General features: G+C 66.1%; 4 protein-coding genes across 9 annotated transcripts in view; 1 reads left to right on the top strand and 3 right to left on the bottom strand.

Annotated features, from left to right (window-relative positions):
• LRRC55 (leucine rich repeat containing 55) overlaps positions 1-248 on the top strand; it is a 5,105-nt gene extending 4,857 nt beyond the window's left edge. The window contains exon 4 of one of the 2 annotated variants that reach the window (XM_048060000.2): positions 1-248. This exon is cut by the window's left edge and continues 1,024 nt beyond it. The gene's annotated coding sequence lies outside the window, so the exon portion shown is untranslated. The other variant, XM_048059938.2, reaches the window with a different exon arrangement.
• Positions 249-3,584: 3,336 nt separating this feature from the next.
• Positions 3,585-4,999, bottom strand: APLNR (apelin receptor). Its single transcript, XM_048057741.2, has one exon. It carries the CDS (start codon positions 4,869-4,871, stop codon positions 3,759-3,761), a length of 1,113 nt encoding a protein of 370 aa, XP_047913698.1. The 5' UTR covers positions 4,872-4,999; the 3' UTR covers positions 3,585-3,758.
• Positions 5,000-8,293: 3,294 nt separating this feature from the next.
• Positions 8,294-19,194, bottom strand: TNKS1BP1 (tankyrase 1 binding protein 1). 4 transcript variants are annotated; one of them, XM_066997200.1, is made up of 13 exons: positions 19,144-19,194; positions 18,410-18,505; positions 17,478-17,605; positions 16,633-17,272; positions 15,778-15,853; positions 13,675-14,937; positions 11,265-13,120; positions 10,274-10,616; positions 9,941-10,073; positions 9,710-9,849; positions 9,360-9,526; positions 8,797-8,871; positions 8,294-8,651 (listed from the first exon to the last, which is right to left on the bottom strand). In XM_066997200.1, exons 3-12 carry the CDS (start codon positions 17,560-17,562, stop codon positions 8,811-8,813), a joined length of 4,764 nt encoding a protein of 1,587 aa, XP_066853301.1. In that variant the 5' UTR covers positions 17,563-17,605; positions 18,410-18,505; positions 19,144-19,194; the 3' UTR covers positions 8,294-8,651; positions 8,797-8,810. The 4 variants fall into 4 exon arrangements, with proteins under 4 accessions (XP_066853301.1, XP_066853300.1, XP_066853302.1 ...); XM_066997199.1 differs by lacking the exon at positions 19,144-19,194 and adding an exon at positions 18,826-18,984; XM_066997201.1 differs by lacking the exon at positions 19,144-19,194 and having other exon boundaries at positions 10,274-10,613; positions 18,410-18,615.
• Positions 19,195-19,874: 680 nt separating this feature from the next.
• Positions 19,875-27,718, bottom strand: SSRP1 (structure specific recognition protein 1). 2 transcript variants are annotated; one of them, XM_066997202.1, is made up of 17 exons: positions 27,634-27,718; positions 26,828-27,015; positions 26,155-26,340; positions 25,769-25,874; positions 24,941-25,131; positions 24,624-24,854; positions 24,431-24,534; positions 24,207-24,335; positions 23,639-23,860; positions 23,399-23,471; positions 22,792-22,930; positions 22,588-22,633; positions 21,736-21,859; positions 21,065-21,235; positions 20,719-20,810; positions 20,396-20,579; positions 19,875-20,310 (listed from the first exon to the last, which is right to left on the bottom strand). In XM_066997202.1, exons 2-17 carry the CDS (start codon positions 26,879-26,881, stop codon positions 20,242-20,244), a joined length of 2,121 nt encoding a protein of 706 aa, XP_066853303.1. In that variant the 5' UTR covers positions 26,882-27,015; positions 27,634-27,718; the 3' UTR covers positions 19,875-20,241. The 2 variants fall into 2 exon arrangements, with proteins under 2 accessions (XP_066853303.1, XP_066853304.1); XM_066997203.1 differs by having other exon boundaries at positions 27,601-27,647.
• Positions 27,719-27,984: the final 266 nt, after the last annotated feature.

Genomic DNA, 27,984 nt, shown 5'->3' with positions numbered 1-27,984 from the left:
GTGAGCGCAGTGCCGGGGACACGGGCGTGCAGCGGGGACGCGCAGGACTGGCCGGGAAGGAGGTGGAAAACAACCTGCAGAAGGCATCAGCCGTGTTTTCCCCTCCTGGAGCTTCCTGTTATTCCTCCGGCAGCACCTCCCGGCGCGGCGGGGCCCAGCTGCTGGCGGCCGGGTCACCGTGGTGTCACCCGGCTCCCCGGGGCGGCCAGGGCCCCTCGCGCGGGGGCCGCGGGGCTGTTCCTATGGGCTGGAGCCCAGAGGTCGGGCAGCAGCTGTGTCGTGTCCTGCCGGCACGCGTGGCCCTGGGGACGGGGCTGGGGCTGCTGCCGGACGATGGCAGCCCCGGTGCTGCCATAGCTCTCCCGTTCCCACCCCCAGCCACGCACGTCGGGGGAACGGGGGGACAGGAATGTCCTCCTCACCTGACTGAGCCACCGCAGGGTGCCCCATTTCTCCATCCCTCCTTCCATCCATCCATACAACCATCTACCCACCCACTCCAGCCAGCCATCTGTCCATCCATCTTTCCATCCAGCCCTCCATCCTGCCATGCACACATCCATCCAGCCCTCCCTCCATTCATCCCTGCATCCCTCCATCCCTCCCTCCATCCCCCCTTCCACGTACCCCACCCACACCTCCCTTCCCAAGCCTCACCCCAGCACCCCCATTTTCGTTCCACCCATCTCTCTCCACCCCTCTTTCCCTCCTCTTCCTCCCTCCCTCCATCTCCTGCCCACACCAGGAGCTGGGGGCCCAACCAGACCCTCCAAGCCTGTCACCCCTTAGCTGGCTGAAGGCACAAGGGCTGCTGGAAACATGGGAAAAAAAAAAAAGGAAAAAAAAAAAAGTCTCCTTCAATTTCAACCTATTTTAACCCCTTTAAGCCCATCCCCTCATTATTTATAGTCTAACCTCTGCCTTTCCAAGGTCCACGGAGCTTTCCACAAACACCTGAAGCTCTTTCTTCTCCTAACAGACACAAACTGGTGAAGGGCTGCCAAGGGCTCTCCAGGGCTCGCTGCCCAACATGGGGACAGATTTTGGGTGGGTAGCCCAGGGACTCGTGTGCTGGGGACACAAGAGGGCAGTGAATGACTGAAATCTCCCCCCTTGCCCTCCCCTCTGGGGCTGAGCAGAGGAAAGCAGACGTTTCTCACCCAATAATTATTTTCTCAGTTATTTCTGAGCTGCGAGGTCTGTCGAAACCTCCTCTGCCCAATGAGTAAGCCGAGTTTTGACAAATTTATGTGTTTCCAGCACAAACTGGGGCTGCACCCCGCCTTGCCACGGCAGCGGACCCCCTGCGTCAAGGACCATGGGTGATGTGGGGACCCCTCCACGCCACCGTTTGCTATGGGGAGGAAAGCGTGAAAGTGTAAACAAGGAGGTAACTTCAAAGGCAAGCTGGCCTCACGGGACACCTGGGGACATCAGCCCGGCTCGGCACGCCGTGAAATTATTTTTGCACCTCCGGTGGGATGCGGAGCTGGGAGCTGGGAGCTGGGAGCTGGGAGCCGGGAGCTGGGAGCTGCAGCTGAGCCACCCGTCCTGGGCTGGGAGGCTCCTGGGTCTCCTGTCCCCGTCTGTGTTGGCTTCCCCATCGCACCTATCTCCCTGTGCAGACTGACCTTGTTCCAGTGCCACATCCCCACTGTGCCCATGTCCCCACCGGGGCCACCCATGCCACGCCGGAGCCCTGCGGCCAGCCAGGCCCCCGCAGCAAGTCACGGCCTCGCTTCTCAAGGTGCCCAGCGCACCCAAATTCACCCCCAGCTCCGCAGCGTGCCCATTTTTTTTCCGAGGATGCTCCCGGCCGTGGCAGGGATTTGGCAGGGCTCCCCACCCCCCTCCATCCCCTCTATCTTCCCTCCTCATCTTTCCGCAGCCGCCTTTCCCCCCGCGCTGCCGCAGGAAGGCAACACCTTCCTTATCTCCTTCCGACCGTTGGTCCGGACCCGCTGCCCCTTCCCCCCCTCTCCGGCCTTGTTTTTCTGAAGTGTCCCTGCATTTCCCCCCAGAGACTCCTCGGCCCAGCATTTCCCTCCTCCGAGGGAAAAGGGAAATCTCCAACAGCCGGATAGAAAGTCCGCAGCTCCCGTCGCCGCTGGCAAGGCGCCCCGCGTCTATTTCCGCGCCTGGCCGCCGCGCCTGGGAGGAAGCTGCCCATGCTTGGGCTACTAAAAAAACAAAACGGGGCTCCCTCTGCCCCCCTTCAGGGCCAGTTTACTTAGGGTTGGTAGCCGGGAGGATAGAGAGGGGGGTGAGGAGAAGGAGGGGTGGACGGGTGGATGGATAAGCAGGAGCCAGGATCTCTTTACCGTGCGTTTTCCAACAGGGCACCTTGACTGTAAACACCCCAAGCTTCCCTTTGGGCCGTGGTCTCAGATGCAGCATTTCCAGCACGCCAACCCCCCTGGCTCTTAGCCCAAGCCAGAAACCATGGGGAAACCCCAAAAAAGCCCCAGCCAGGGTGCAAAGAGCCCCAGTGGGCTCACCTCCGTGGCTGCACCCCCTTTGCTTTTATCCAAACCAAGGCTCCCCCAGCCACCTCCCCTATTTACTGCATCGAGACAAAGGGCCGTCCCTGAGGGGTGATGAGCATGGCTCAGCTGGATCCCAAAACAAGGACGGGGCAGGCGGGAAGGTCGACCCAGCCCTCCTCCCCCCCGTGAAACAACGGGAAGCTCCGCGAGGAACCAAGTAATGATCCCGCATCCTTTCCAAGTGGGAACAAAGGCCAAGGAGACAGGATAGTTAATCGCGAGTAAATGAAGGATGTAAATAGCAAATAGGGGGAAGATTTATTTAGAGCGAAGCCTCAGGAAGCGGCTGGGGCTGGAGATGGAAACGGGAGAAGAGCGTTTTGGTGGGTCATCAAAATCCCCGGCTATCGCAGGCCATTGTCCTGCTGGCGCCACGGGAGGATGGGGAAGGGGATGGGGTCCCCAAAACACCATCCAGACCCAAACCGGCCCCTTGCCCATGCCATGGGGGTGCTGTTGCTGCTGGCCTGGGGTGCAGGCAGTGGCCCCCGGCTGCTCGATGGCATCCGCAGCCCCAGGGGAGAACCACTCAGGGTCTATCTGGCCTCAGATAAGGAAGATAAAAAACTCAAACGGGGATTTGGGAGAACGGGACAGCTGCCTGATGCAATCAGAGCCTCCCACTGGGGTGGGCTGAGCTCCCACCCGGTGCACCGGAGGATTTTTTTTTGGGGGGGGGGGAGGTTCTTTTTCTGGTGTTCACTCGGGTCTCGCCACGCTGCGATGCGGCAAAGCGGCGCTTAGGGGTGGAAATTTTTGCATTTCCCAAAGTGTGCGGAGACACACGGCGTGCACTCAGGAACATGGGGGGCATGGGAGGGGGCACATGGGGGGCACAGCACCCACCCAGTGTGCACATGCACGCACACACACACAGCAACACAAACCCCCCAACCCATGCAGCCCCCCACTACCACCCTCTCCATCACCCCAGAGGGAATCGTATACTCTGCTCCTTTTTTTTGTAACCAAAATTCATTTATTTGTCACGAATCTCACAGCCGGTGCCCCTGCCCGAACCCACCCACCAGCCCGTGCCTCAGTCCCCCCCCCCCCCCAAACACATCCCACAAGCAGGGAAGGGGCTCCCCAAAGCAAGCCAGGCTCTGGGGCACTGAGAAAAGAGGAGGGGGGGTCCCCCAAAAAAAACGCAGGGGCCGCTCCCCGAGGAGACCAGCTCAGGGGGGGTGCTGGGGTTGGAGCGGGGGGGGCTCAGGCACGGAAGAGCGTCTCCTGGGTGGCGGGGTCCAGCTTGCCCCCCCCAGGCGGCCCCCCCTTGCCCCCGGGGCTGTGGCTGTGCCCCGAGGAGAAGCTGCCCGAGCGCTCGGCCCCGGGGCTGGGGGGGCGGCAGCAGAGGAGGGCGGCGCAGGCCCGTCGGAAGCGGGGGTCGAAGAAGGCGTAGAGGAAGGGGTTGAGGCAGCTGTTGATGTAGGCGATGCCGGTGCAGTAGGGGTGGAGGTTGTTGAGGAAGGCGTGGAGGCCGCAGGACCAGGGCAGCACCTCCAGGTCCATCAGGACGTAGAGGGTCTTCACCAGGTGGAAGGGCAGCCAGCAGCCCCCGAAAGCGGCCACCAGCACGGCGATGATGGTCAGCAGGCGCTTGCGCTTGCGGGGCCCCTCGGCCCGCTCCCGACGGAAGTGGCTGGCCACGGTGCGGGCGATGAAGAAGTAGCAGGTCAGCATGACGGCGAAGGGGGCCACGAAGCCCAGGGCGGTGGAGGACAGCCCCAGCCCCACCTCCCAGGCGCCCTCGGTGCCCGGCGCGGCCAGGCCCCCGTAGTCCATATAGCAGGTCACCTTGGCATCCCCCCCCAGCGCGGCCGCCCGCCGCAGCACCAGGGCCGGCAGGGCCAGCAGGGCCGCCAGCACCCACAGGGCCACCGTGGCCACCAGCCCGCTCACCCGCGAGCGCAGTTTCGCCGTGGCCAGGGGCCGCACGATGGCGAGGTAGCGGTCGAAGCTCAGCCCCGTCAGGCAGAAGACGCTGGCGTACATGTTGACGAAGACCAGGTAGCTGCTCACCTTGCAGGCGGCCGTGCCGAAGGGCCAGTGGTAGCCCAGCCAGGCGTAGGCGGCCCACAGCGGCAGGGTGGCCACGAAGGTGAGGTCGGCGGCGGCCAGGTTGGCGATGAAGGTGTCGGCGGAGCGCCGCCGCTCACGGCCACCCTTGAAGATGGTCCAAAGGACCAGCCCGTTGCCTGCCGTGCCCAGCAGGAAGACCAGCAGGTAGATGGTGGGCAGCAGGGCCAGCGAGGGGCCCCACTCCTCGTACTCGCACTCCGTCTCGTTGTCCCCGTAGGCATAGCTGTCTGCCACCTCCTCCATGCCGCCGGCCGCTGGGCTCAGCTCAGCTCAGCTCATCCCTGGGCTCAGCACCGACCTCCTCCGGCCCTCTGAGCCCGGCCTGACGAATCCCACCGCGTTACCTCCCCTTCCTACCCGCCCTCCGCCCTCCTCCTCCTCCTCCTCCTCCTCCTCTGTGGGACGGGACAGGATGGGGAACCCCCGTGGGAAATTTCACAGCTCCCCCCCCACACACACACCTCCCATCTGGCTGCCCCGGCCCCCTCCTAGGAGTCTTACCAGGCTCTCACCCAAGTGTCAAAGCGTCAGCCCGGGCGATAACCCCGCTGCCCCCCGCTGCAGGGACTCGCGGCCACCCCAGCGCCCAGGCTGGGTGCTGGGACACAGCGAAGCAGCTCCTGGGGGGCAGCGGGGGGGGGGGGCACAGCCAGGCACCGCTCTGCCACCCCCCAGGGACGTGGGAATTGGATTTCACATTTCAGAGGTGGCCTTCGGCAGTCGGGGCGTCACACCCGGGATTTCGGCATTTTGCAGCTGGGGCTTTGCACTTGGGGCTTTGCATTCGGGACCTCACAGCGGGCGTTTGGCACTTGGGATTCTACGCTTTGCATCTGAGCTTTTGCCTTTCGCAAAGCTGCGGCGCAGAGGGGGTCCCAAACTGCCAGGGCCCTCTTTTGAGCACTGCGGGAGCCATTTACCCAAAATCTGGAGGGGGGAATTGGCCACTTGTGTTAGTGAAGGAACATTTTGAGGCATCTTCTGCACCAGCACGGTGTAATGCAGAGCCCCCAGGGACCTCACCGCGTGTTGATCCTGTGCTGACTTTTTTGTAAGGCGAAGGAGCAGAACGCAGCAATGCCTTTAGATCAGCCAGAGATGAAAAATCACCTCCAAAGCAAGAAGCGCTGGAGGAAGCGGGACTGAGGTGCAGGACGCTGTTCCACCGAGGCTCAGCTCTTGCAGCTGCAGCTTTGGGCAGAGCCTTTGACAAGCCAAGTGTTTGCAAAACGCAGCCCAAGAAGCCGCGAGCCTCTGCAGAGGCTGAGACAAGCACGGGGCTCGGCTGCTCACAGCGCGGAGACGAGAGGTGCCTTTTGCCATTAAAAATCGATAAATTACCAGTTGGCGAGATTCAGAGCGAAGCGAAGGCACGCTGGGGACAGCCGCAGCATGAACACCAAGCCAGGCACAGAAGTGACGCCACCGCCCCCCCGCCAGCGCGGCTGGCCCCTCAAACCAGTGTTAAAACCAAAAAAAAAAAAAAGAGGGGGTGGCAAGGTAATTTGGTTGCTGAAATACAGGGCAGCCCTAAGGGGTCTCCGAAATAAGCCTGTGGGAGGAGAAGCACCAAATCTGAACCAGCTCTCAGCCCCGTGAGAACAAATGGGGGGCTTAATCAGGCTTGAAAGGGGGGTAATGAATAATAAAATATTCTGATTAGCTGGGACAGAGTCAACTTTGAAAGCCGAACGTTAACCCTGTAAGGAGCTGCTAAGGGGGAGCTGCAAAGGTCGGCATTTCGTGGAAGAATTAGAGAAAAAGCTGTTAAAATTCAACGCCTAGATGTGAGGGCTGCTAACTTCATATTTTAAGTTTTTTTTTAAAAAAAGAAAAAAAGAGGAGACAGAACCACACAAAACCCAAAGACTGATGAAGCCGTTACTTAAGACAGCTAATGAATTGAATAAAACAGGGAAATAAAAAAAATGCTAATTAGACCCTTGGTATTGCCAGAAACTGCTACAAAGGGAGATGTTCCAGCCCGGGTAATGAAGATCACTATTAATAACAATCCCCACTATTTTTGTCTTCTGTGGGTAGCACAGGAGAACAGGTAACCCTTTGCAGCCTGGCGAAGGCAATGCCTGGCCAAAAAGCAGCGGATGGGGAGGGGGCTGAGCAGTGCCCCCGCTGCTACGTCCCACCAGGGGACAGAAGGAATTTGGAGAGGGGCCCCGGGGGGAAGGGGAAGCCGGAGGAGCTGAGCCCAGCACAGAGGTGCTGTGCAAGGAGCAGTTTTCTCCTGCTGGGTGCTGGACTGGGCTCAGACGCCTGCAGCCCCACCTCCGACCCCATCAGCAGCTGCAGGTAACCTCACTCTTAGTCCCCAGGCAATAATTCACGAGGCTCGGTAGCCAGAGCTGAAGTGCTGGAGCAAATCCCACGTCCCGGGGAGGCTCGGAGGGGGCAGCGACAACTGGATGCAATCAGAGATAAGCAGCCGAGATTCCTCTGCAGCTTCAGCAGGAGCCGAAGCATCTGCCGGCCCCAAGCCCCTGATAAAGCCAAGGGCTCAGCGGCACCAGGGGCGAGGAGACCTCAGCTCAGCTAATGGCTGAAAGCTTTCCCAAGGCGTGCTGTGGGTCAGGGTACCCAGGGTGCAGCAGAGCTCATTAATATCCATCCTGTACCCAAAAAACCTCCCTCTGGCTCGGACCGGGGTGCTGTCCCCGTGCGATGTTTGTCCCAGCCTGCACAAAAACCTCTCACATGCGTGGCAGAGGGCCCCGGAGCCAGGGCTGGCAGTGTCCTGTGCAGCTCCCCGGGGGCTGGTGGGGACGCTCACAGCCCGGCAGAAGGGGGGCACTCAGCCGTGCCATGGGGCTGAGCTCCCCACGTACCCAAACTCTGCATGCCAGGAAGAGCAGAGCTGGATTTTACCTCGGCATGGGATTTGGTGACTTCCTCTGAAGTCGCTTGGAGTTACTCATATCCTACCAGGGAAGCAACAACTCCATGGCTCCATCTCTCCATCTGTCTCTCCCTCTTTCCGCTAGGCTGTGCCGGGAAAAAACAGCTTGGGGTTCCTCATCGTGGGGAGGGGACGGGGCCCGGGGCACAGCCAGCTCTCGGAGGGGGCCCAGGGATTGCATTTTGCAGGCGAAGCTGCCTGGGGAGACTCACAAGCTCCCCCCGTCTTTCCTGGGATTGCACAGGGCAGAAAGGAAAGAAATCCCAGCCGGAACACAGGCACGGGCAGTTCAGCTTGGATTATGGCCGGAGTCACGGGTGGAGGCTGGGCTGCTCAGTTTCTCAGGAAGGTTTGGGGCCAGGACCCGTCCCCACTCCCCCAGGGCGACCCTATCACCGGCACCAGCCCTGCTGCCACGCCAGGGACCGAGGAGGCAGACAGAGAGGAAGCAGGAGGGAGCGGGGGCACAATCCGGACGGAGGGTGAGCGCAGGAAGCCACACTTCTGCCTCCCGGCACCTTTCTGACCTCCAGGCAGGCTGCAGGGAGGTGCAGGGGTGTCCCCAGGCATACACCCCCCCCCCAGCGGTGAGCTCCCCATCCCGGCTGCAGGCATGCGAGGGCAGAGAGCTCCTCCTGGTGGCTGTCCCCGCACCAGGGTCCCCCCCGCCCCACGGGGACAGGGACCCCCCCTTCTGGGGCACAGCCCTGAGGCCCAGGGAGCTTACAGAAGAACGAAGGACCCCCCCCCGAACCAACCAACAAAGTTTTTATTGTCCTGAAAAGTGGCACCAAAATAATGACCTGCTGCTCTTGGTCTGGAGGGTGATAGGAGGGGGAGGGGGGAGGGAGGGGAGGCTTGTGGATTTCCACCACCACCCCCAGCCCCCAGGAAACGTGGGGGCTGAGGGGGTGGGCAGAGGAAGAGAGACCCTGGGGGAGTCCCTCGGGCCTCGGAGGGGGGCGGGAAGTGACCGGGGAGGGGACCCTGCGAGCATCATACAAAGTGCATAGATGTGTGTGTGTGTGTCCTGCCACGGGGAGGGGGCGACCTGGTCCTGGGGGAGCTGGCCGTAAGCCTCCCGGGGCCACGCTGGCAGGAGAGCGAGCCTGCAAGAGACACGGGGAGGGGGGAGACACCGTCAGGAGCCAGGCGGGGAGCCCCAGCCCCTGGGGTGACCCGGAGCCGGAGGGATGTCCCCTCTGGCCCTTGTCCCAGCCGTCCCCACGGTGTCACCCCCGTGCCGGTACTCACCCCGCCAGATCAGCTCATGATTTCTTCTTTTTCAGCTTCAGCGCTTGCAGCCAGTGGGGCGGGGAGCCGTCTGACCTGGGAGGATGGAGCTGCGTCATCGCAAATCCCCCCAAAACACACCCAAAGCCCTGGGGGCTTCTCCCAAAGCCCTGGGGGGACCCGGCCAACAGGACCCCCGGATTGTTCCCGCTCCCCAGAGGGGTCGGGCAGGAAGGGAGCCGGGCTGCGGCTGGCTGCGGAGGCAGCCTTCAAGCTGTGGCTTTAAGGGCTTCGTCCCAAGCACTGTTTAGGGTGGAGCAGCTCAGCTCTCCCAGGCAACGGGACCTTGGGAATGCCGGTCCCAGCAAGCCTCCTCCCCGCTCCCCGCTCCAGCCCCGAGGCCAGCTGCCAGCACCAGAAACAGCAGCCCGGGGCGCTGGGTTCCTCGGGGCCGTGGGACTCCAACACAGCCCCACAGACACCTCGGCACACCCACCCCGCACCCCGCGGGTCCCCATCACGCCCACAGGGGGATTTCACACCCCCCTCCCCACCAGGACCGCCCCGCAGCCCCCAGCGCTCACCCTGAGGACTTGTCCGGCTTGGGGGGCAGCGTGAGGGGCTTCCCACCCAGGCCGGGGATCTTGCAGGACTTGGAGCGCTGCACGTGGGGGTCCTTCGGGGGGGCCGCCTTGCTGTCTGCCGGCAGCGCCCCCTCCTCGGCAGAGCGGTTTCGGCCCCTCAGCTTGGCCTGGGTGTGAGAGGTGAAGTCAGAGGGGTGCTCCCCGCCGCCCCCAAGTCCTCCCGTCGCGCCCTTTTCCCTCCCCACGCCGCCCGCCCTCGGCCGCCCCCACGCCCACAACCTGCCTCAGCTGAGGAACCGTGTCCCCTCCCCGGGCTGGGACACGTCCTTGGGGTCCTGCTGGGCCCTTACCTTGAGGGCGGACGTGTTGAGGCCGGGGAAGAGCGGCACCTTGACGCCCTTGCCCGACGGGGACGCTCGCACCCGCCGGCTCTTGGGCTCTTCTGCTGCCTCCTCGTCGGAGGATGCCGCTGGGCGGGCTGGACGGGGCTCTGCGGGGACAGCATCACCGTGAGACACCTCTGCCAAGGCCACGCTGCCCCTACGCCCCCGTCCTGCTGTCGCCACCCCGAGGGATCCCACCTGTGGAGTCCTGGAAGATCCAGCTGTCCCCTTCGGAGGTGGCCCCGGGGCGGAGAGCGGGCGCCCGGTGCCTCCGCTTGCGGCCCAGGTTGGCTTTGCTCCGGTACACGGTGCTGTCCAGGACCTCCGTGTCCTGCAAAACCCACGGGGGGAAGGTCAGCGCCCAGCACAGGGAACTCCCAGGCGCCCCCCGGCCCCCCCACCCATCCCACCGTGCTTTATGGACACCCGCAGCAGCGGCGGCCCTACAGCACGGGGCGGCCTGGTGCCCGCAGCCTGTCTGGGTCGGGGCTGCAACGAGGGGGAGGCAGAAGCTTCCCCCTGCCTGCTCACCTCCAGGAAGGTGAATTCCTGCCCAGAGAGCTCCGCGGGTCCCTCGGGCTGAGAGGGTTTTTCCTCGCAGCTCTGCGGTCTCTTCCCATCCGGGTGGTCCCAGGGGGCCTCCTCCTGGCTCTCTGCTTCTGGCGGGGTCCCGCCACCAGCCTCCGGCAGCAGGGGGGCAGCAGCCAGGCCCCCGTCCTCTGCGGGGCTCGGCTCGTCCTCGTCCTCGTCCCGGGGGGCCTCTGAGGCTAGGGGCTGCAGCTGGGGGCTCGGCCCCGCGGCGGTGGGCTCAGCCAGAGCATCAGCACCCAAGGGTGGGCTGGGGTCCGAGAGGCGGATGTCCATGGGGGTCCTGCTGCGGGAGACGAGAGGAGAGCCCACAGTTCCCCCAGCTGCAGCTAAGGGAAAGCCCTCCCGAGGCTAGCGGGGAGTCTGGGGGCTGAGGAAGGCAAGGAGGGTCCCCGACGCACAGGGGACTCAGGTCACCTCTCCCCACCGGGTTTCATGGGGGGCAGGGGTGCAGAGAAAGGGGTCAGACCCCCCCAGTGCTCCCACAGTCTCAGGCAAAGGTGGGAGGTGACCAAGGGGCAGGAGGAGGAGGATCGGGGCTGCTCACTGCCCTCCTGCCTGGCAAAACAGCCCCAGGGATGTGGCGGAGAGGGGCAGGGAAGGCAGCGATCCCCAGAGGAGCTCTAAGTCCTCCTGGGCCAGGAAGGAGACAGCAGCAGCAAACTGCAGGGCTCCCCCCGCAGCTGGGGGCTTCCCACTTCTCCCCAGCCCAGAGGGGATTTTGCGTCCCTCCTCCCAGCACCCTTACGGTTAGGCAGCTTGTGGGAATTTATCACCTTGGAAATACCCAGCTACTTCAGCCTGGCTGAGATGAGGCTGTGAGGTTCCCTCACCTTGGCAAAACAAGGGCACGGAGCTAACCCTGCCAGATCCTCCAGACCCCCGGAGGATCCATCCCTGGGGCCACAGCCCCCACCGCCAGCACCCTCCTTACCCATCTGCCGAAGCACCGCGGTCTCCTGGGCTCGGCTCCCCGGCACTGAAATCCCGGCTGCGGGCCGCACAGCGGGCGTCGAAGGCACTGGCCCACTCCTGGCGCCTGGCCTCAGCCTCGCGCAGCTCCGTACTCCAGCCACCTGCCTCCTGGTGCTGCCTCCAGCCTGCTTCCTCCTCCTCCTCGTCCTCCCGGGGCCGGGCAGCGCTGCCCGGGGCTGCCCCGTCCTCGTCCCAGGCCATCTGACCCGGTCCACCCTCGCTGGTACTAGCGGTAGGAGCCGAGGGGCTGAAGGGGAGGTCGCCGCACCAGCCTCCCGGGGGCTCCCCGGGCTCCTGCAGGTCGGCAGAGCTCATTTCCCCGCTCCAGGACGTGGGGCCTCCTGCTGGCGCTGCGGTGCCGGAGGGGTCGGGCACCTGGTCCATCCCAATGACGCCGAACTGGTTGCGGTGCTCAGCTCCCCCGAGGCGCAGCTCTTCAATCCAGCCCCCGGCGCCGATGGCACCGCTCTCCTGCTGGTCGCTGCTGCCCCAGCCCGACTCCGGGGACGGGTGACGGGGGGCAGAGGAGCCAGGCAAGTCTTCTGCTCTGACACCGAAAGCATTGCCCGCTTCCGTCTGGGCTATGCCGCGTTCGCCAGCCCAGCTCAGCCGGCCAGGACCGAAATCTTCCTTTCTGGTGGCCACGGAGCCGTACTCGCTGGCCCAGACTGGCCTGCCGGGGCCGAACTCCCTGTCCCGGCTCTCCATGTCCCTGGTGCTGTACTCATCATCCCAGGCCGGCCTGCTGGGTTTGAACTCCCTGTCCTGGGTCTCTTCCTCTCCGGCACCGTACCCGCTGCCTTCAGCCGGCCTGCTGGGGCTGAACTCCCTGTCCTGGCTCTCCATGGCCCTGGTGCTGTACTCGCTGTCCCAGGCGGGCCTGCTGGGGCTGAACTCCCTGTCCTGGCTCTCCATGGCCCTTGTGGTGTAGTCACTGGCCTCGGCCGGCCTGCTGGGGCTGAACTCCCTGTCCTGGCTCTCCATGTCCTGGGTGCTGTATTCGCCAGACCAGGCCGGCCTGCTGGGGCTGAACTCCCTGTCCTGGCTCTCCATGTCCCTGCTGCTGTATTTGCTATCCCAGGCCGACCTGCTGGGGCAAAACTCCTTGTCCAGGCTGCCGGTGTCCCCAGTGCTGGATCTGCCAGCCCAGCCCAGCGTCAAGTCCTCGTCCTTGCTCTCAGCATCCCTGCTGCTGTATTTGCTGGCCCAGTCCGCGCCCATCTCCCTGTCCTTGATCTCAGCGTCACCGGTGCCGTACTCACTGGCCCACACGGGCGCGAGCTCGCCGTCCTGGGTCTCCAGGTCCCCAGAGCCGTACCTGCCAGCCCAGCTGGGCTGCCTGGAGCTCAGCTCTCTGTCCTCCTGCTGCCCGTGTCCCACGCCGTAGCTCCTGCTCCATTCAGTCTTCCCAGAGCTCACCTCCTCCCTGCCGCCCGCGCCGTCCAAGCCGTAGCCAGCGCCCCAGCTGGCTTTGCCAAAGTCTTGGTCCTGCAGGCAGCTTTCCCCCAGGCCGTGGGATTTGGGCCAGGTGCCGCAGCCCAGCCCTGTGTCCCCCATCAGCTCTGTCCCTTTGTAACTGCTGCTCCAGTCCCTCTCGGCGGCACCAAAGGCCCTGTCCTGCTGCTCCACGTCACCCACGCTGTGGCTGGTGTCCCAGCTCGATTTGGTCCTGAATTCCCGGTCCTGTCCCACCTCGCCGGGCCAGTCTCTGTCTCTGGCTACAGCCTCGCGGCTCCAGTCAAAAGCGGCGGCCCGCTGGGACCTCCCGATGCCGAATTCGCTGCACAGGTCCTTCCGCGACCAGCCGAGCAGGTCCTGGGGGGAAGGGGTTCAGAAAAGCAGAGACAGCGTTAAGAGATTCCTGCAACCCCTAGTCACGCAGCAGGAAGAAACGTCGCAGAGGGTGCGGGGCCCCCCTCAGGACCACTGCACGAAGCAGGAGCCCTTCCCGAGGCGAGCCCAGACCCCGCCGCCCGCCTCCCCCGACCCCAGCAAGCCCCAGGCCGGGAGCTGCCGGTACCCACAGCCGCCACGCCTGCCCAGGGCCCTTCCGAGCCCTGCGTGCGCCGAGCCCTCCCCAGCTCGTCCCGCAGCTCCAGGTTGGCCAGCAGCCTCCGCAGGATGGCCGTGGTCCCCGACTCGCCGGCCATGGCTCTCCCGGCGCGCGCGCACGCGGCGGGGCTCCCGCCGCCCAGCCCCACCCCGGCTCTCCCCGCGGGCGCTGCGCTGCTCCCGCTCGGCGCTCAGCCTCCACCCAACCCGTCGGACGGCTCTGCCACAGAAAAATGAGCCCGGCCGCACCGAGACACGCGCAGCCGGGCGTTAACCCTTGCTGCCTCGCCTCCCCGCGGCTCCCCGTGAGTCCTCACCTCCGACCCGTCGGCCTCCGGCGAGCCGCGTCCCGCTGCGTGAGCCCCGGGCGACGCCAGCAGCTCGGTCAGCCAGCCCGGGTCGGGGTGGGCGTCGGGAGCCTTCGAGGAGCTCTCCTCCCGGCCTGGCCCGCCGGGGCCCTGCAGGCTGCCGGGAGAGTCACCCGCCGGCCCCGGCTCCCAGCAGGATTTGGCCTCCGGAGAGGCTGGATCCAGCGGGGTGGCCTCGACAGGGGGCTCGGTCTCAGCCGGGTCCTGGTCGGGCTCCGTCACGTGGAGCACGGTGCTGTTCCACTCTGCCTCCTCTTCCTCCTCCTCCTCTTCCTCCTCCGCCGAGCCCTCGGCCTCCAGCTTGGCTACAGGCCCCCCTGGGCACGGAGCCCCCTCCGCCGCCCAGCTGCCGGCCCTGTGGGACCCGCCGCCCCCTTGGGAGCCCGCAGCCTCCCCATCTGACCCGTCCTCTTCAGAGAGCCCCGAGTCGGCCGCCTCCCTGATGGGGGAGCTGGGGGGGGACGGCAGCCCCCTCGCCCCCCGTGGGGGGAACGTCCACTCGAAGGACTGCGAAAGGCTCCAGCTGGACTCGCTGCCCAGCGAGCGCTCCGACGGCGGGTCCCCGGGCTGGGGCAGGGCGCTCAGCGAGCCCCCCAGCTCCCCCATGCCCTGCCCTTCGCCGGGCGGGGGCTGCAGGACCCCCTCTGAGGAGCGTCGGAGCCCCGAGTCCCTGCTGGGGGGAGGAAGGCTGAAATCGGGACCCTCGGGGGACCGTGGGGACGCAGGGGAGTCATCGGGTCCCTCTGGGGAGCCCGGGGGACGAGAAGCTCTGGAAGGGGATTCAGGGGGTGGGCTGGGGGGCGCTGGGGGCTCAGCGGCAGCCTCAGGAGAGCCGGGGGGGTAGGTGGCTCGGGGGGGCAGCTGGGGCGTGCCTGGTGTTGGGGGGCTGGCGGTAGCGGGGGACCCCTCGCTGGGAGTGTGCGGGGAGCCGGGGGAGCGGGAGGCACCGAGCTGGGCTTCGGCCGGGGCGCCCGGAGCCTGGATGGAGGCAGCCGGGAGCTCCTGGGCCGGGGGCTGAGCGGGGGAGTCGGGGGAGCCGGGGGCCAGGGTGGGGGAGCCGGGGGCCAGCAGCTCTGGGGGGGCATCGGGAGAGCCGGGGGCCAAGGCGGAGGGCTCAGCGGGCTGGAAAGGAGCTCCCGGGGCTGGAGCTGGGCAGGCGGGGGATCTCGGGGAGCCAGGGGGTCCGAGGGTGCCCAGCTGGAGAGAGGAGAGCTGCGGGAAGAACGGGGTGGGGGGCACGGGGGGGGGGGGCAAGTCACTCAGGAGGAACCCCCCGGGCATCGCCCACGTCCCGGCCCCCCTCTGCCGACGCGCGGTGACAGCGCGGCTGCGGTCCCATCCCCTCGAAATCCCGGGGCAGGAGGCGCCCACGCTTCCTGCCAGCACCGGGGCCGCTTCCTGCGTGACTCAGCCTCGGCAGCTCCCAGTGGTCCCCGGCCCCGCTCCGTGCCCTGCCGTGCAGGGCCAGGCAGTGCCCGGAGCCCCCCTCCGAGCCCCTTCCTCTGCCCCAGCGCCCCTGCCAGCACCCGCCCCCCCCTGCCAGAGGCGTGCAGAGAGAGACACGGAGAGGAAGAACTGAAGCAAGAGGAAACAGAAACGCCCCCAGCCCCAATCCGCCCTGCTGCGGGGCCGGGCACCCCCCTGGGACACGCCAGCATCGCCCTGGCACAGAGGGACCAGCCCTGCCTGCGGCCGTCGGGGTTAAATTCCCCCCCCCCAGCCCTGCCACGCTGCTCGGTGTCCCCGTCACCACCCAAAATCCTGGCTGGTGACTCACGGCTGCTCCTCGTCCCCACCTCAGCACCGGGGCTGGCACCTGCCGAGCCCGTCCCAGGAGCCTGGCCCCGCAGCCGGGCACCCCGTGCCGGGGGAGCAGGGGGCACGGCGGGGGGGGACCCGCGTTCCCCGGAGGGAGGGCGCTCAGCACCAGAAAGGAGGAAGGAGAGACACGCACCCCGCAGAGAGGGAGCCCCGGAGGAGACAGGAGAGCCCCAAAGGAGAGAGCCCAGGAGCGGAGCAGCCGCGGCACAGGAGGGGGCGGCGAGAACTCACGTCAGGGGGAGACGGCGGCCTCCAGAGTCTGCGGGGGTCCCCGGCACAGCTCAGGCCGGCTGGGGAGGAGCCGCTGCTGCAGAGAGACAGGCAGGAGGGTAAATGCCACGGGCACCCCGCTCTTCTCTCCCACCACCAGCCCACACGGCCTCCTCGCCCCCCGAACCATCCCCCGGTGGCCGTGGGGTGAGCTGTAGCCACCCTTAATTCCCTGCTAGGTTCAGCCGAGGTTTTGACTGCAGAGGGGAGGGAGGCGAACAGGCTACGAAGCCCTCGCTAGGAAATTTTTCATCCTTTGGAGAGCGAGTTTCTCACACTCTGGATTAAAATAGCCCCTGCCCCGCTCCCAGAGGTGCCCAGCGTGCGGGAGCACAGCCAAGGGCTGGCCCACCACCAGCCCGTCCCGCAGCCAGGAGTCCCGCAGATCCGGTGCCTCTGCCCCGGCGTGGACCAGCAGGAAAAAAAAAAAAAAAAAGGAAGAAAAACAAACAGCGAGGGTGGGAAAAAGGGAGCGTTTCCCAGGGGCAGCGAGCCCCCGATATTCCCCGCTTGGGCAGCGGGAGAGCGGGCTGGCAGGTCTCCCAGCCGGCAGAGGGCTGCGAGCAGGGAGGCAGTTCCTTAACCGGGCCAGCCCGTTCCTGCGGTTTTCATAAACCACCGGGGCTGTCGCGGGTGACCCAGCCTTCCCACGAAGGCAGCTCAAGGCACTGTTGGTTAGGAGGAACACCGGCCTCGTGCCGGAGCCCAGACCTCAGCTCCCTTCCAGCCCCGTTATTCCCATCGCTCGCAGCACCGTCCCCCCCTTTTTCCCCCCACGGTCCCTCGTCCCCAGGGACCGGCCCCGCGCCCCCTCACCTCATTTCAGCCACTGAACTTCTGTCACCCCCCGTCCCCGGCTCCCCCCCGGCGTGCTGAGGGGGCTGGTGGGCTTCACCGGGGGGGTCTCCATCCGCCTCCCCGCTGGGGCGCCTCCTGAAGACGGCGGCGAAGGGCTTGGAGCCGAAGCGAGAGGCAGCATCGGGGCAGAAGGGAGAGAGCCGGGCCCGGTCGGGGCTTCCCGGGCCCTCCTTGCTGTCCATTTTGGCCAGGATCTCCTCCACGGTGGTGCCTGGGAATCGCTCCGGCTTGGTCGCCACGGGCACCGGGGTCACCTTAAAGGGAGCCGGGCCCTTGCGGGAAGGCGTCGGGGGGGCTGCAGGCATCTCGCCAGCGGGGCTCAAACCCGAGTCTTCGGGGGCCGAGACTGGCGGGGACGGGAGCCCCTTCCCGTTGGGGGTCTCGGGAGACTTGACGGTGAAGGAGGGGCGCCTGAGGGCCCCCCCGGAGCTGCCCCCACCGTAGGGCTGGGGCCCCGCCAGGCGGTTCATCTTCTCGGCCGAGGGCAGCTCGGGGCGAGGGTGCCGCGGCCCCGGCGGCGGGTGAGGCTTGGCAGGCACGGACGGCTTGGGCAGCACGCGGGGCTTGGGCCGGATGGGAGGTTTGGGGCGAGCGGTGCCTGCGGGAGGGAGACACGGAGAGAGACGGAGAGCTGGAGGAGCGCTGCAGGACCCAGAGAAGCCCTACAGCCCCGGGAGAAGCCCTAAAGCACCAAAAGAAGCCCTACGGCCCCGGGAGAAGTCCTGCTCCAGGCTGAGGGCAGCAAAACCCACGCGTGAACAGGTGTGGGTGAGGAGCCGGGCTGGTGTCCGAGGGGCTCTCACCTTTCTCGGGGCTGCCGGCCGCCAGTCCTGCCCCCCCCGAGGCGCAGGGCAAGGGGGGGTGCAGGGGCTGGGGCTGGGAGGCCATGGCGATGGCTGGGGCTCAGCAGATCTCAGCGCGCAGTCAGCCCCTGGGGGAAGAGAAACGGGAGAAGCGTTACAGGGAAAGAAAGCGTCCGACGCGTCCGGCGGGGCCCACGGCCCCTGAAATCTCCGGGGATCCAGCCCCCCGGCACCGTGCCAGCCCCGCCGGTCACCTGCGGCAGCGCTCACGCCGCGTGCCAAGCCGCTATCGCGCTGCCCGGCCCCTGCCCGCCCGCACCGCCCTTGGCACGCCGTGCCAGCCCCGGGCTGGGCCGTAACAACGCTGCCATACCTGCACGCCCCGGGGCAGCCCCCCCGGCCACCTCGGTGTCCGCGTGGCCCCCGTCCCTGCATGCGGGGAGCTTCCCAAAACGCGCTGCCGACACCTCCTCTACCCCGGGGGCCGTGCCAACACACCCGTGTCACCCTGTCAGCCGCTCCCCAGGCCCCAGATAAACACTGTTTCCCCCCAGGACCCCCCCCCTCGCCCTACAACAGCCCCATACGCTCACGCCACCCCCCTTTTTTTACCCACTGACCCCAAATCCTTCGGGCAGGCAGTACCGGCCCCCCTGCACCAGGCCAAGCCCCGTGGGGTACGTCACACCGAAAACGGCCCGTTCCAGCCCCAAAACAGCAGCGCGGAGGCAGCGTGCCAGACTCCAGCCCCCTCCCCGACGCCGCAGGCCTGCTGCCAGCCCCCCTACACCCGCACCGACACCCCCAGCACCCCGAGCCCGTGCCGTGGGCTCCGGCGGGCGCTGCTGGGACGGAGGCAGGGCAGGGGGTGCCCCAGGACAGGGGGTGCCCCGGGGCAGGGGGTGTCCCGGGGCGGGGGGTGCCCCCCTCACCTTCCCCTCAGCGGCCTCATGTCCGGGACGGGGGACGCGGGGGATCCTGGGGCTCGGGCCGCTGTCGCCGCCGCGGCTCCCGTGACTCACGTTGCGCTGCGGGGACAGGAAAAACTCGCTCCCTGCCTCCTCCTCTGCTCCTCCCGGCCCTGCCCTGCCTCCCTCTCTCCTCCTCCTCGCTCCCCCCTTCCCTGCCCCCCCCATACACACACACACACACACACACACCCTGGGGTCCCCCCCACCCTTTTTGCCCCCCAGCTTTCCCCGCTCGCCGCCCCCCGGCCCAGCTGGCCGGGGCCGAGCAGCGCTGAGGAGGCCACATCTGGAAGACATCTTCCCCCCCCCCCCCCGGCCCCCCCGGCCCTCCCTCCGCCATCTTCCCCCCCACCGCCCCCCCGGGGCCCCTTCCCGACCCCGTGGCAGCCCCGGGACGCCGCAGCCGGGGCCCAGCTCCCGGTGACGAGGCCGGAGGGAGGAGAGGAAGGGAGAGGGGGGGGAGGAGGAGGGGACGGGAGGAAGAGGAGGGGAGGAAGAGGAGGGCAAGGGGCGCCCCCCCCCCCCTTCCCCCATCCTCCGGGGCCTGCTCGCGTCGCCATGGCAACGCGGCTCCCGCTCGAGTGGACGGGCAGGCCTCGGCCCGTCGCCATGGCAACGCGCCCCCCCCCCCGCCCCGGCCGGCACCCCGTTGCCATAGCGACCCTCCCCCCTCCCTCCCCGGGCCCCCCGTTCACCCGCCGCCGCTGTTGCATATTCATGAGCTCGGCCACGCCCACCCCGCCCGCAGGCCACGCCCACCGCCCCGGGTGCGGCCGCGGCGCCGCGTGGCGGGTACCACCGAGAGGAGGGGCCAGAGGGGCGCTACCATAGAGCCGCGCACCATAGAGACGGGGGGGGGGGGGGGGGGAGGCGCCCGCGCCATGTTGAGGCCGCGGGGTCCTCCAAGCCTCCCTCAGGGCCTCCAGCACGGCCCTCACGGCCCCCTCCCCCGGCTCACAGTGCCCGTAAATCATCACATTTATCGTTAACCGGGGGGCCCGGGCGGGGTTAGCGGGCTGCCGGCCTCGCCCCGTCCCCGAGGAGACCCGTGTCAGGCTGGGAAGCGAGGCCGAGAAACGAAGGCCAAGAAACGAGGGCCGGGAAGGGAGGCCAAGAAGCGAGGCCAAGAAGCGAGGCCGAAGGGCTGGGGCTGGTGCCCAGCGGGATCGCAGCCCAACGCCCCCGCCGAGCCGGGGAGGCCATGGAGGAAGCCCCAAACCGCATCAGGATCGACCGCCCGGCCTCCATTAGGAGGCTGATGGCTCCGTGATAGGATTAGGGGGGAGGCTAATGGACGGAGGCAGTGAGCTCAGCCGCTGGCCCCGCTTCAAGGCAGAGCCGGAGCGAGGCGGGGGGGGAAGCGCTCCTCGGGGGCAGGGGGGAGCCGCCCCCGCCTCCCCCCTCCCGGCTGCACCCACACGCAGTGCCCTGGGCGGGTGTTTTTTTATTCAATGTGAATGGACCCAAAATACAAAACGAAAGCAAAAAAAAAAAAAAAAAAGAGACCAAAACAAACCCGAGTATTTAAAAAAAATAAATTGATGAGAAACGGGGCTGAGGCGGGACTGAGGCCCCTCGCTCCGGCCTCCCTCCCCAGCCAGGCACTGAGGGGAGAGGGCTTGGGCAGGGGGGGCCGGGCACCCTCCTGCCCTGCCCCTGTGTCCCCCTGCCCCTGGCGGCAGGAGGAGGCCAAGCGGAGGCCAGGAGGGGCGGGAGCCCGCTGCAGCCCCGGAGCCGGGGCCCTCAGTCCTCTCGCTGATCTGGGAACCAGCCTGGAGCCAGCGGGGACAGCGCTAATCCGAGCCCGATGCGGAATCCTCTGAGCTGGGGGGTGGGCTGGCGCCTCCCTCCTCCTCCGAGTCCTGCGGGAACAAGAAGGAGGCGTCAGGGCAGCCGCAGCAGAGCGCCTTGCGGGCGCCTCTCCTGTGCCCCGCTGTGGGGCCCTACCTCCTTCTTGCTCTCTGCAGAGGAGCTCTCGTCACTGGAGACAAATTCCTTGCTCTTGAAGCTCTCGCTCAGACTCTTGGCAGAGGACTTTGTGGAGGACAAAGACTTGGAGGCAGCACCCTTCTTCTCTGCTTTCCCCTTCATCTGCTTCTCCTGCTTCTTCTTCTTCTTTTTAGACCTCTCCCTGTGAAGGGTAGAAGGGATATTAGCGTAACCTTGCTGACAGCCTCAGAGCAGCCCAGCCACCGTGAAGGCAGGAGAAGAGACGGCTCCCAGAGGCACGAAGCCCGGCCACCTCCCTCGTGTCTGCTCAGCACACTCACGTCTTGGAGCTCTCGGACCTGCTGCCCACGCTGTACTCCTTCATGGCCTTCTCGTAGTCCCTCCTGGCATCTTCTGCCTTGCGATCCCACTCCTGCAGCAAGCGCACAAGGTTAGCAGGGCCTTCTGCACCCCATCCTCCTCCGCCGCCTCCATCTGCACCACCCGAGTCCAACACTTCTCCACCCAGGCACAGCAATGCTCCCACCATGCTCACCCCCCCCAGCTCACCACCCCGCAGACATTACCTCCCCGCTGCTGAGATCAGGGATCCTGAGACCAAGCAAGCCTCCTGGAGTCCACCCTTCCCCTCGTAAACCTGCAGCTCTCACCGGCAGAGCGACCCACCTCTTTCTTCTCCTTGGACATGGCTTTCCAGAGCTCCCCAGCCTTCTTGGACAAGTCTGTGATGCTGATGCCGGGGTGGTCGGACTTGATCTTCTCGCGGTTGGCATTCAGCCAGAGCATGTACGCTGACATGGGCCTCTTGGGAGCGTTGGGGTCTTTCCCCTTCTTGCTCTGGGCGGTAGGGAGCGGAGAGAACCAGCGTGAAAGCCCCGAAAGACCCCAGGCACTGAGGACTGAAGGTTACCCCGAGACAAGGCCGGGTCTCCGCTCGCCTCCTGCACCCCACCAGGAACTGAGCTGCATCGCCACGGGACGGGTTCTGGGGTCACACCCACGAAACCCGAAAGCACCCCCGGGGCAGGCTGCAGGAGACGTGCCCTCCCCCAGTCCAAGGGCTCGCCAGGCTCGGTTAGCAGCGTGCCCGTTGGAAGAGGCTCAACCTCGCCTCATGTGCGGGATGAATAAGAACCCGAAGGAGGCAGAGCACTCGGGCTTGGCGGAGTGACTGCAGCCCAGCGAGGCGGTGGGATCAGATCAGACCGTGACCGACGGCTGGAGGGAAGCAGCTCAGACGTGGCTCTCCCCTGGCCTTGCTCCCAAAAGGATCAGCAATCCGCGCTCAGGGGAAGCGGGTCCCGCTCCCTGCAACCCCTCCAACCACCACCTCTCACCTCCACCTGCTTCTTGCGGGGCTTGCGGTCCTTGACGATCTTGGCCTTCTTGGCTGGCTTCTTCTCATCCCGGTCACTGTCACCGTCACCGCTGGAGGAGCTGGCCGAGGCGTTGCTGTCAAACCTGCGCGAGGAAACACGGTTTCAGGGAACAGCCCGGGACCCCTGCCCCAACGAGGTGGATGGAGCGGGAAGCAAAGGAGAGGCAGCAGCGATGAGCACGCGGCAAGACTTGCCCCCGAATTCTCCCAGCCTCCAGCAACCTGCAGGCCGGAGACTTCCCGAGCTGAAGCTGTTGTGTTCGCACTTAACAGCCCTCAGGGGGTTTCCCTTCCACGAACGTGGCTGATGGTTTCCTGAGTTCCCGTAAACTTTAGGCATTTGCAACGCCTCACGGCTGAACTGCACCGAGATGAGATCCACCCCTCCTCTCGGGCTCAGCCTGACTCCCAGCAACACACACGATGCCCCCGAGCGCTTGTGCAGCGACTGCAGTCCTCAGCCTCCCTGTCCCCCTGCTCGGGACTTCGCAGAGCCGTGTCCCATCCTCCTGGGCCCCATCCTCCTCCCACTGTTCTCTCTTCTCCAGCCCGAGGCCTCGCTCAACCAAACCTCGTCCAGAAGCCACCCGATCGCTCCAGTCACCATCCAACCCTCTCGAGCACAACGCTGTTGTTACGAAAGTCAGCCCAGAAGCGCGCCCACTTCTCCAGACTTCAGGGCCGGGGATTCATAACGATCCTGGCTGTAACCTGGTGCTCCCCCAGTGGTCACAGCCCCATCCCACCACTGCCCCAACACAAATCCCTTCCAAAAGCAACCCCTAGAGACTCCTGCCCTGCCCCTACTCACTCTTCAGCCACGTCATCGTCCTCTTCGCCAGGGTTGAACGACTCATCTGGAAGGACAGGGCACAGGGGACAGGTGAGGACGGAACCTCAGGGGTCAGATCCTGCCCAGGAGCTGGGCAGGACTTAACCGGAGGGGGAAGAAGCCTGAGGACCCCTGACAGCCCCCCAGGATGGTCCCTCACGCACCCCCAGCCTCAGCACTCACCCGTCTCCTCCCCAGACCCGTCGCTGCTGTCATTGGCGTTCTCCTCCCGGATCTTGCCCTCCTCCTTCATCCTCTCCAGGTAGGCATCGTGCTGGTCCTCGTCGGAGTCGGCGTATTCGTCGTAGCTCTGCTTCATTCCCTGCGGGAGGGACGGAGTGAGAGGCGCTCCCCGCGCTCCCCACGGCTGCACACACTCCACCTCTGGAAGCCAAAACCGCTGGGGTGCTCGTGGGCAGGCCCCACACGCATGCACGGACACCCCCTGTGTCCCCTCCCTGTCAGGGATCCAGAGACGGGGACAGCAAAGGTTCCCCACAAGTGTTATCGGGGTTAGGGGGCCCCTCTCGCAACCCATGCTGGAGTTACTGGGTTTAGTCAGGGACCACCACGGCCATGCAGAGGAAACCTGCACCAGGAGGAGGAAGAGGAGAAAGAGGAAGGGGTATCGCACGGACCTTTTTCCTCTACAAGGGCAAGGAAAGAAAAGAGAGGTGAAAAAAAGGGAAAAAGAGGAAAAAAAGCAGCAAAATCTTGGAGAAAAGGAAGGCGCCAGCCCTCTCCCACCCCAGCCAGCAGGGCACAGAGGAGCAGGTAGGTTGGCAGGTACCTCCTTGAGGCCTCGGTTCTTGATGTTCAGCTTCTTGGCGTTGACGAAGTCGAAGAGCTTCCCGTACTCCTCCCTGCGGGACGCAGACAGGGCGCTCAGGGCCGGGGGGAGCCGGGCCGCCAGCACCCAGCACCGCAGGGCGACCGCCTTGGGAAACCAGCGAGGGCCCGCCCCGTGTGACCCACACGAAGGGAGGAGGGGACGGCGCGACGGCACGGCGCCAGCCCGCCGCGCGCCCACCTCTCTATGCTGCTGAAGGTGTACTGCGTGCCCTGCTTGGTCTCGATCTCGAAGTCGAAGGAGCGGGTGGTGGTGGTCCCGCGGGCGAAGTTGACGAAGGAGATCTCGTCGAAGCGGATGTGCACGGGCGGCTTGTGCACGTAGATGAAGCCGCGCTCCAGCGGGTAGAGAAGCCCCGAGCTGGCCTTGTAGGAGCAGGTGATGCACTGGGCTCCCGAGTGTCTGTGAGGGCAAACACAGCCACGTTACACCGCTGGGGGAGCAAACGCCCTCCCTACAGTGACACAGCAGCCCGGAGAAGTCCGTCAGCTGCTCCCCCTACGGAAGGCCCGATCCTTGCAAAGCCCCTTCCCCCTGACCACAGAAACAAGAGAGGAAAAGAGGGGTTGGTCCTGCTGGTAGAGTTAGGAGGGGACCCCAAGCAGCTGGCTTGAGATTACAGAGAAAAAGAAATGTTTCCCGTCCTGGGGAGGCCAAGGCACACTTGGCATCCCCCCCACCTCCACGCGTGCCCTTGGAGCAGGAAGACCCCATGTCCCGCTGCCCAGAGGCAGCGGCGTGCCCTCACCCCTGGAAGTTGCCAGGCACGGTGATCTTGCGGTTGACCAGAGCCTTCATGACGCGGCTGACCATCTCGTAGAGGGAGCCAGACATGTTCTTGGTGAGCCGCCCCTCGAAGCGCTTCTCCACCTCCTCCCTGCGCGGCAAAAAGGAGAGGAGAACAGTGAGAACGGGGGCCCGGGGGGTCCCTCGCCTCCCCCCGCAGCCCCCAGAGGCAGGAGCGGAGCTCACTCGTTCATGTTGAGGGTCAGCGAGATGTCCTCGTCCTTGGAGAAGAGCAGGATGAGGAAGTGGTAGCGGGTCTGGCCCTGCTTTATCGGGGGGTCCAGGCTGATCTGAAAGGAGACGAGGAGGTGAGGACTACAAACCCCCCACGCCCACCGCCCTTCCCCGAGGGAGGACCCGCTGTCCCGTCCCTCCTCACCACGAAGAACATCTGCCGCTGGTCCTTGTGGGGGAGCAGGAAGAGGCGCAGCACGGTGGTGTAGGGGATCTTGTAGTCGAAGGTCTTGCCGTGCAGGTGCAGGAAGGTGGGGTAGATGCGGATGTCGTAGCGCCCGCGGGGCGTCAGGCACTGCAGCTCCCGGAAGATGCAGATGGCGTCGCCCGTGGCCTGGATCACGTCCGCCTTGGAGAGGACGTTCTGCGCGAAGGCCTGCGAGGCGAGGGGAAGGTCAGGCACGGAGCCGGGCACCCGGCGACCCCCAGCGCGCCCCCCCCCCCCCTCAGCCCCCAGCTCACCTCCACGGGGTCCACGCCGTCCTCCTGGGTGGGGGGCACGTAGAAGCGCACCTCCATGAGCGAGACCTCAGCGTCGTCGTTCTGGTGGAACTCCAGCGTCACCTCGTTCTTGCCCGTCGTGCACTGGGAGACGTTGCTGAGGGGGATCTCGAACACCGGCTGCTCCCCGATGTCGAAGGAGAGGAGCTGCCCTGCAAGGGGTGGGGAGGGATGAGAACCTAAGGTCCACCCCCCGAGGTGGGTCTCGTCCCAGATCTCCGCTCCAGCAGCACCACTGGTCTCCTCTCAAAGCCCAGCAATGCCTCTCCCCTTCTCATTCCCGTGCTTTCCACCAAAATCACCAGGCTTTCTCCTCCCAGCTGTGGCTCCAGAGAATGGCATTGACCAGAAATAAAACGGAGAAACTGTTTATTCCCATTCTCCCCGCTCTCAGAGCAGGGAGGAGCACCCACCAGCTCCCCTAGCTCCTGCAGGAACCGGCAGGCTCTGCCAGACACAGCTCCCTTGCAGACTTCTCTTTCATGGTGGGCATTCTCCGCCTATAAAATCTTCCCCCCAAAAATCCGGGACTTGTGTGGGTATCTCCTGCTTTCCCGGGACGACTGACATCCGCGCTGTACCCAAAACCACCACTAGAAAGGGGACAGCTGCCCAGAGGAACACCCTGAAGCTAGGAGCTGCAGGAACAAGCACCCTGGTGGGATGGGACGCTGCTCCAGTCCCCGGACACCCCCAGCCCCACCACCTCGAGCTGGGAGGGCCGCCCGCGGGCAGCCCCTTCCCCAATTAACGGCACCGCCGGGCTGCTCCCGCCTTGCCACGACTCACCTCCGAACCTCACCGTGCCCCAGTTCCAGCCCTTCACACACAGGTCCTTCTCCGCCAGCTCCAGGCGATAGTGGGCCTTGAAGAAATCCGAGAGCTTATCGAACTCCTGGGACAGGGCGGGAAGGGGCAGAGGAACAGGGAACGCCCGTCAGAGACCACCACATACGCATGGGCACCGTCCGGAGCCCCTGACAGGGGACACAGCCCACAGAACGGGGAAAGCGGGGAGGAAAACGGGGGTCAGCTCTTGTTGGAGGGGAAGGAGATGTTGTAGGGCGACGCAGCCAGGCACAGACAAGCAGCACAGGGAAGGATGGGAGGTGTAACGGGAGCAAACGCCGCCGCTCGGAGGGGCACGCGCGCGGGCAGGCACGCCGGGGGCTCACCGATTCCCGGAAGCCATCGTATTTGTAGACGTGGCCGTTCTTGGTGAGCAGCTTGAGGCCGTGGCCGAGCGCCACGCGGCGCCACACGCCCTCCGCCAGCTCCGAGGCCTGAATGTTGTCCACCTTCCCCGTCTTGCTGTTCTTGAAGATCACGCCCTGGCGGCTCAGCCGCAGCCGGCCGTCGTTCTGGTGGGAGCAGCGGGGGTGAGGCTCGCCCCGGACGCACCCAAGGGCTGCCCCACCGGGCACAATTCCTCCCCACGAGGTGACTTCCCCAAACCCCAGCAGGTTTTGTTGCTCCTTGCCACCCTCATTTTGGGCTCGGGCGGCCCAAAACAGTCCCAGCACCCTCGGTCCCAGCACTCCTTCAGGCTTTTAGGAGCGATTCCCAAATGCCACGGATTTAAGGGGGGGAATCCTCAACACCGGGGCTGCACCACCCGATTCACAACACCCGGCCACCCAGCAGGGGCTACAGCATGAAGAGGCAGACGCTCGGAGCACCGGGCCGGCACTAAAAGCCCCACGGACGTCCCAAAACACCCCGGCCCTACAAGCGAGGCTCGGTGCCTCCCTGCAAAACGAGCCGAGCCAGGATGAGGCCCGGGAGGAGCTGAGAGGGGAGGGACGGACCCGGACAGCCCCACGGGACAGGCTGCCCCCCGCTGCTCACCATAGATCCCTTCACCTCCTGGTAGATCTCGTTGAACTCCAGCGTGTCGGCCATGGCGAACGGGGCGGGGGGGGGCCGGCAGCGTCCCCTGGGGTTTCGGGGAGCGAGGAGGAGGCCTCGGCGAGTCTCTCAGTTCCCCCCCGGGGGGGCCGGCATGCCCTGACGCGGGGACACTGAGCACTGAGGCGCTGCGGGGGGGGGGGGAAGAACAACCACAGGGGTGAGCACAGCGAGCAGGAGACGCCCCATCGGCACCGCATGGCCCCGTGTGTCCCATACGGCCCCGTGTGTCCCCCCATACGGCCCCGTGCCCCCCCATACGGCCCCGTGGCCCCCCATACGGCCCCGTGGCCCCCCACCCCTGCTCCTGCCCCCATCCCGGTGGGGCGCTGCCCCCGGGGAGGGCACAGCGAGGCCCTGAGGGCCCCCCCCCCCCATCACCCCCATACCCCAACCCTCCCCCGGCCCCACAAACCTGCAGCCCCCCCCCCCCACACCTGAAGCCCCCTGCCCCCCTAAAACAACCCCCCTCCCCCTTAGGGCACCTCCCACCCCCCAAAAAATGCCCCCCACCCCAAAAAAAAAGCCCCCCCCAACCGCCACCTCCCCAAACCGCCCCCACCCCCCAAAGCCACCCCCCCCCCAAAAAACCGCCCCCCCCCCCCCCCAAAAAAAAAACCGCCCCCCCCCCCTCAAAATTAAACCTCCCCACCCCCAGGGGGTCCCGTCCCCCCAGCCCCCCCCCCCCCCCCCAAAATCCGGCCCCCCCGCACCACCGCCACTTTTCCCGCCTGCGCAACACGAACCTCCCCCCCCGGCCTTCCTCCTCCTCCTCCTCCTCCTCCTCCTCCTCTTCCCCCCCCCCCCCGCCGGAACCCGCCCCCGCTTCCGCCATAGAGAGGGCGCCGCACCATGGAGAGCTCGGAGGACTGTGGCTAGAGCGGCACCCCACCCCGGAAACCCGGGGGGGCCCTGGCGGTGTCCCGCCCGGCACCATAGAGTTGCGGAAGAGGTGCCAGAGCGGCCCCCGTTGGCCAACGTTGGGTGGTCCCCGTGACGTCATGGGGGGGGGCCGCAGCCCGGCGGGGGGGGGGGGGCCCAAAATGGAGCCCCGAAAAGAGCGGGGAGGGGGGCGCAAGCACGGGGACCCCGGACGT

The sequence above is a fragment of the Anser cygnoides genome, chromosome 5 (genome assembly GCF_040182565.1).
Source record: "Anser cygnoides isolate HZ-2024a breed goose chromosome 5, Taihu_goose_T2T_genome, whole genome shotgun sequence".
In the NCBI taxonomy this organism is placed as follows: domain Eukaryota; kingdom Metazoa; phylum Chordata; class Aves; order Anseriformes; family Anatidae; genus Anser; species Anser cygnoides.
Note: the sequence above shows the minus strand (reverse complement) of the source record. Positions and strands in the feature narration are given on the sequence as shown.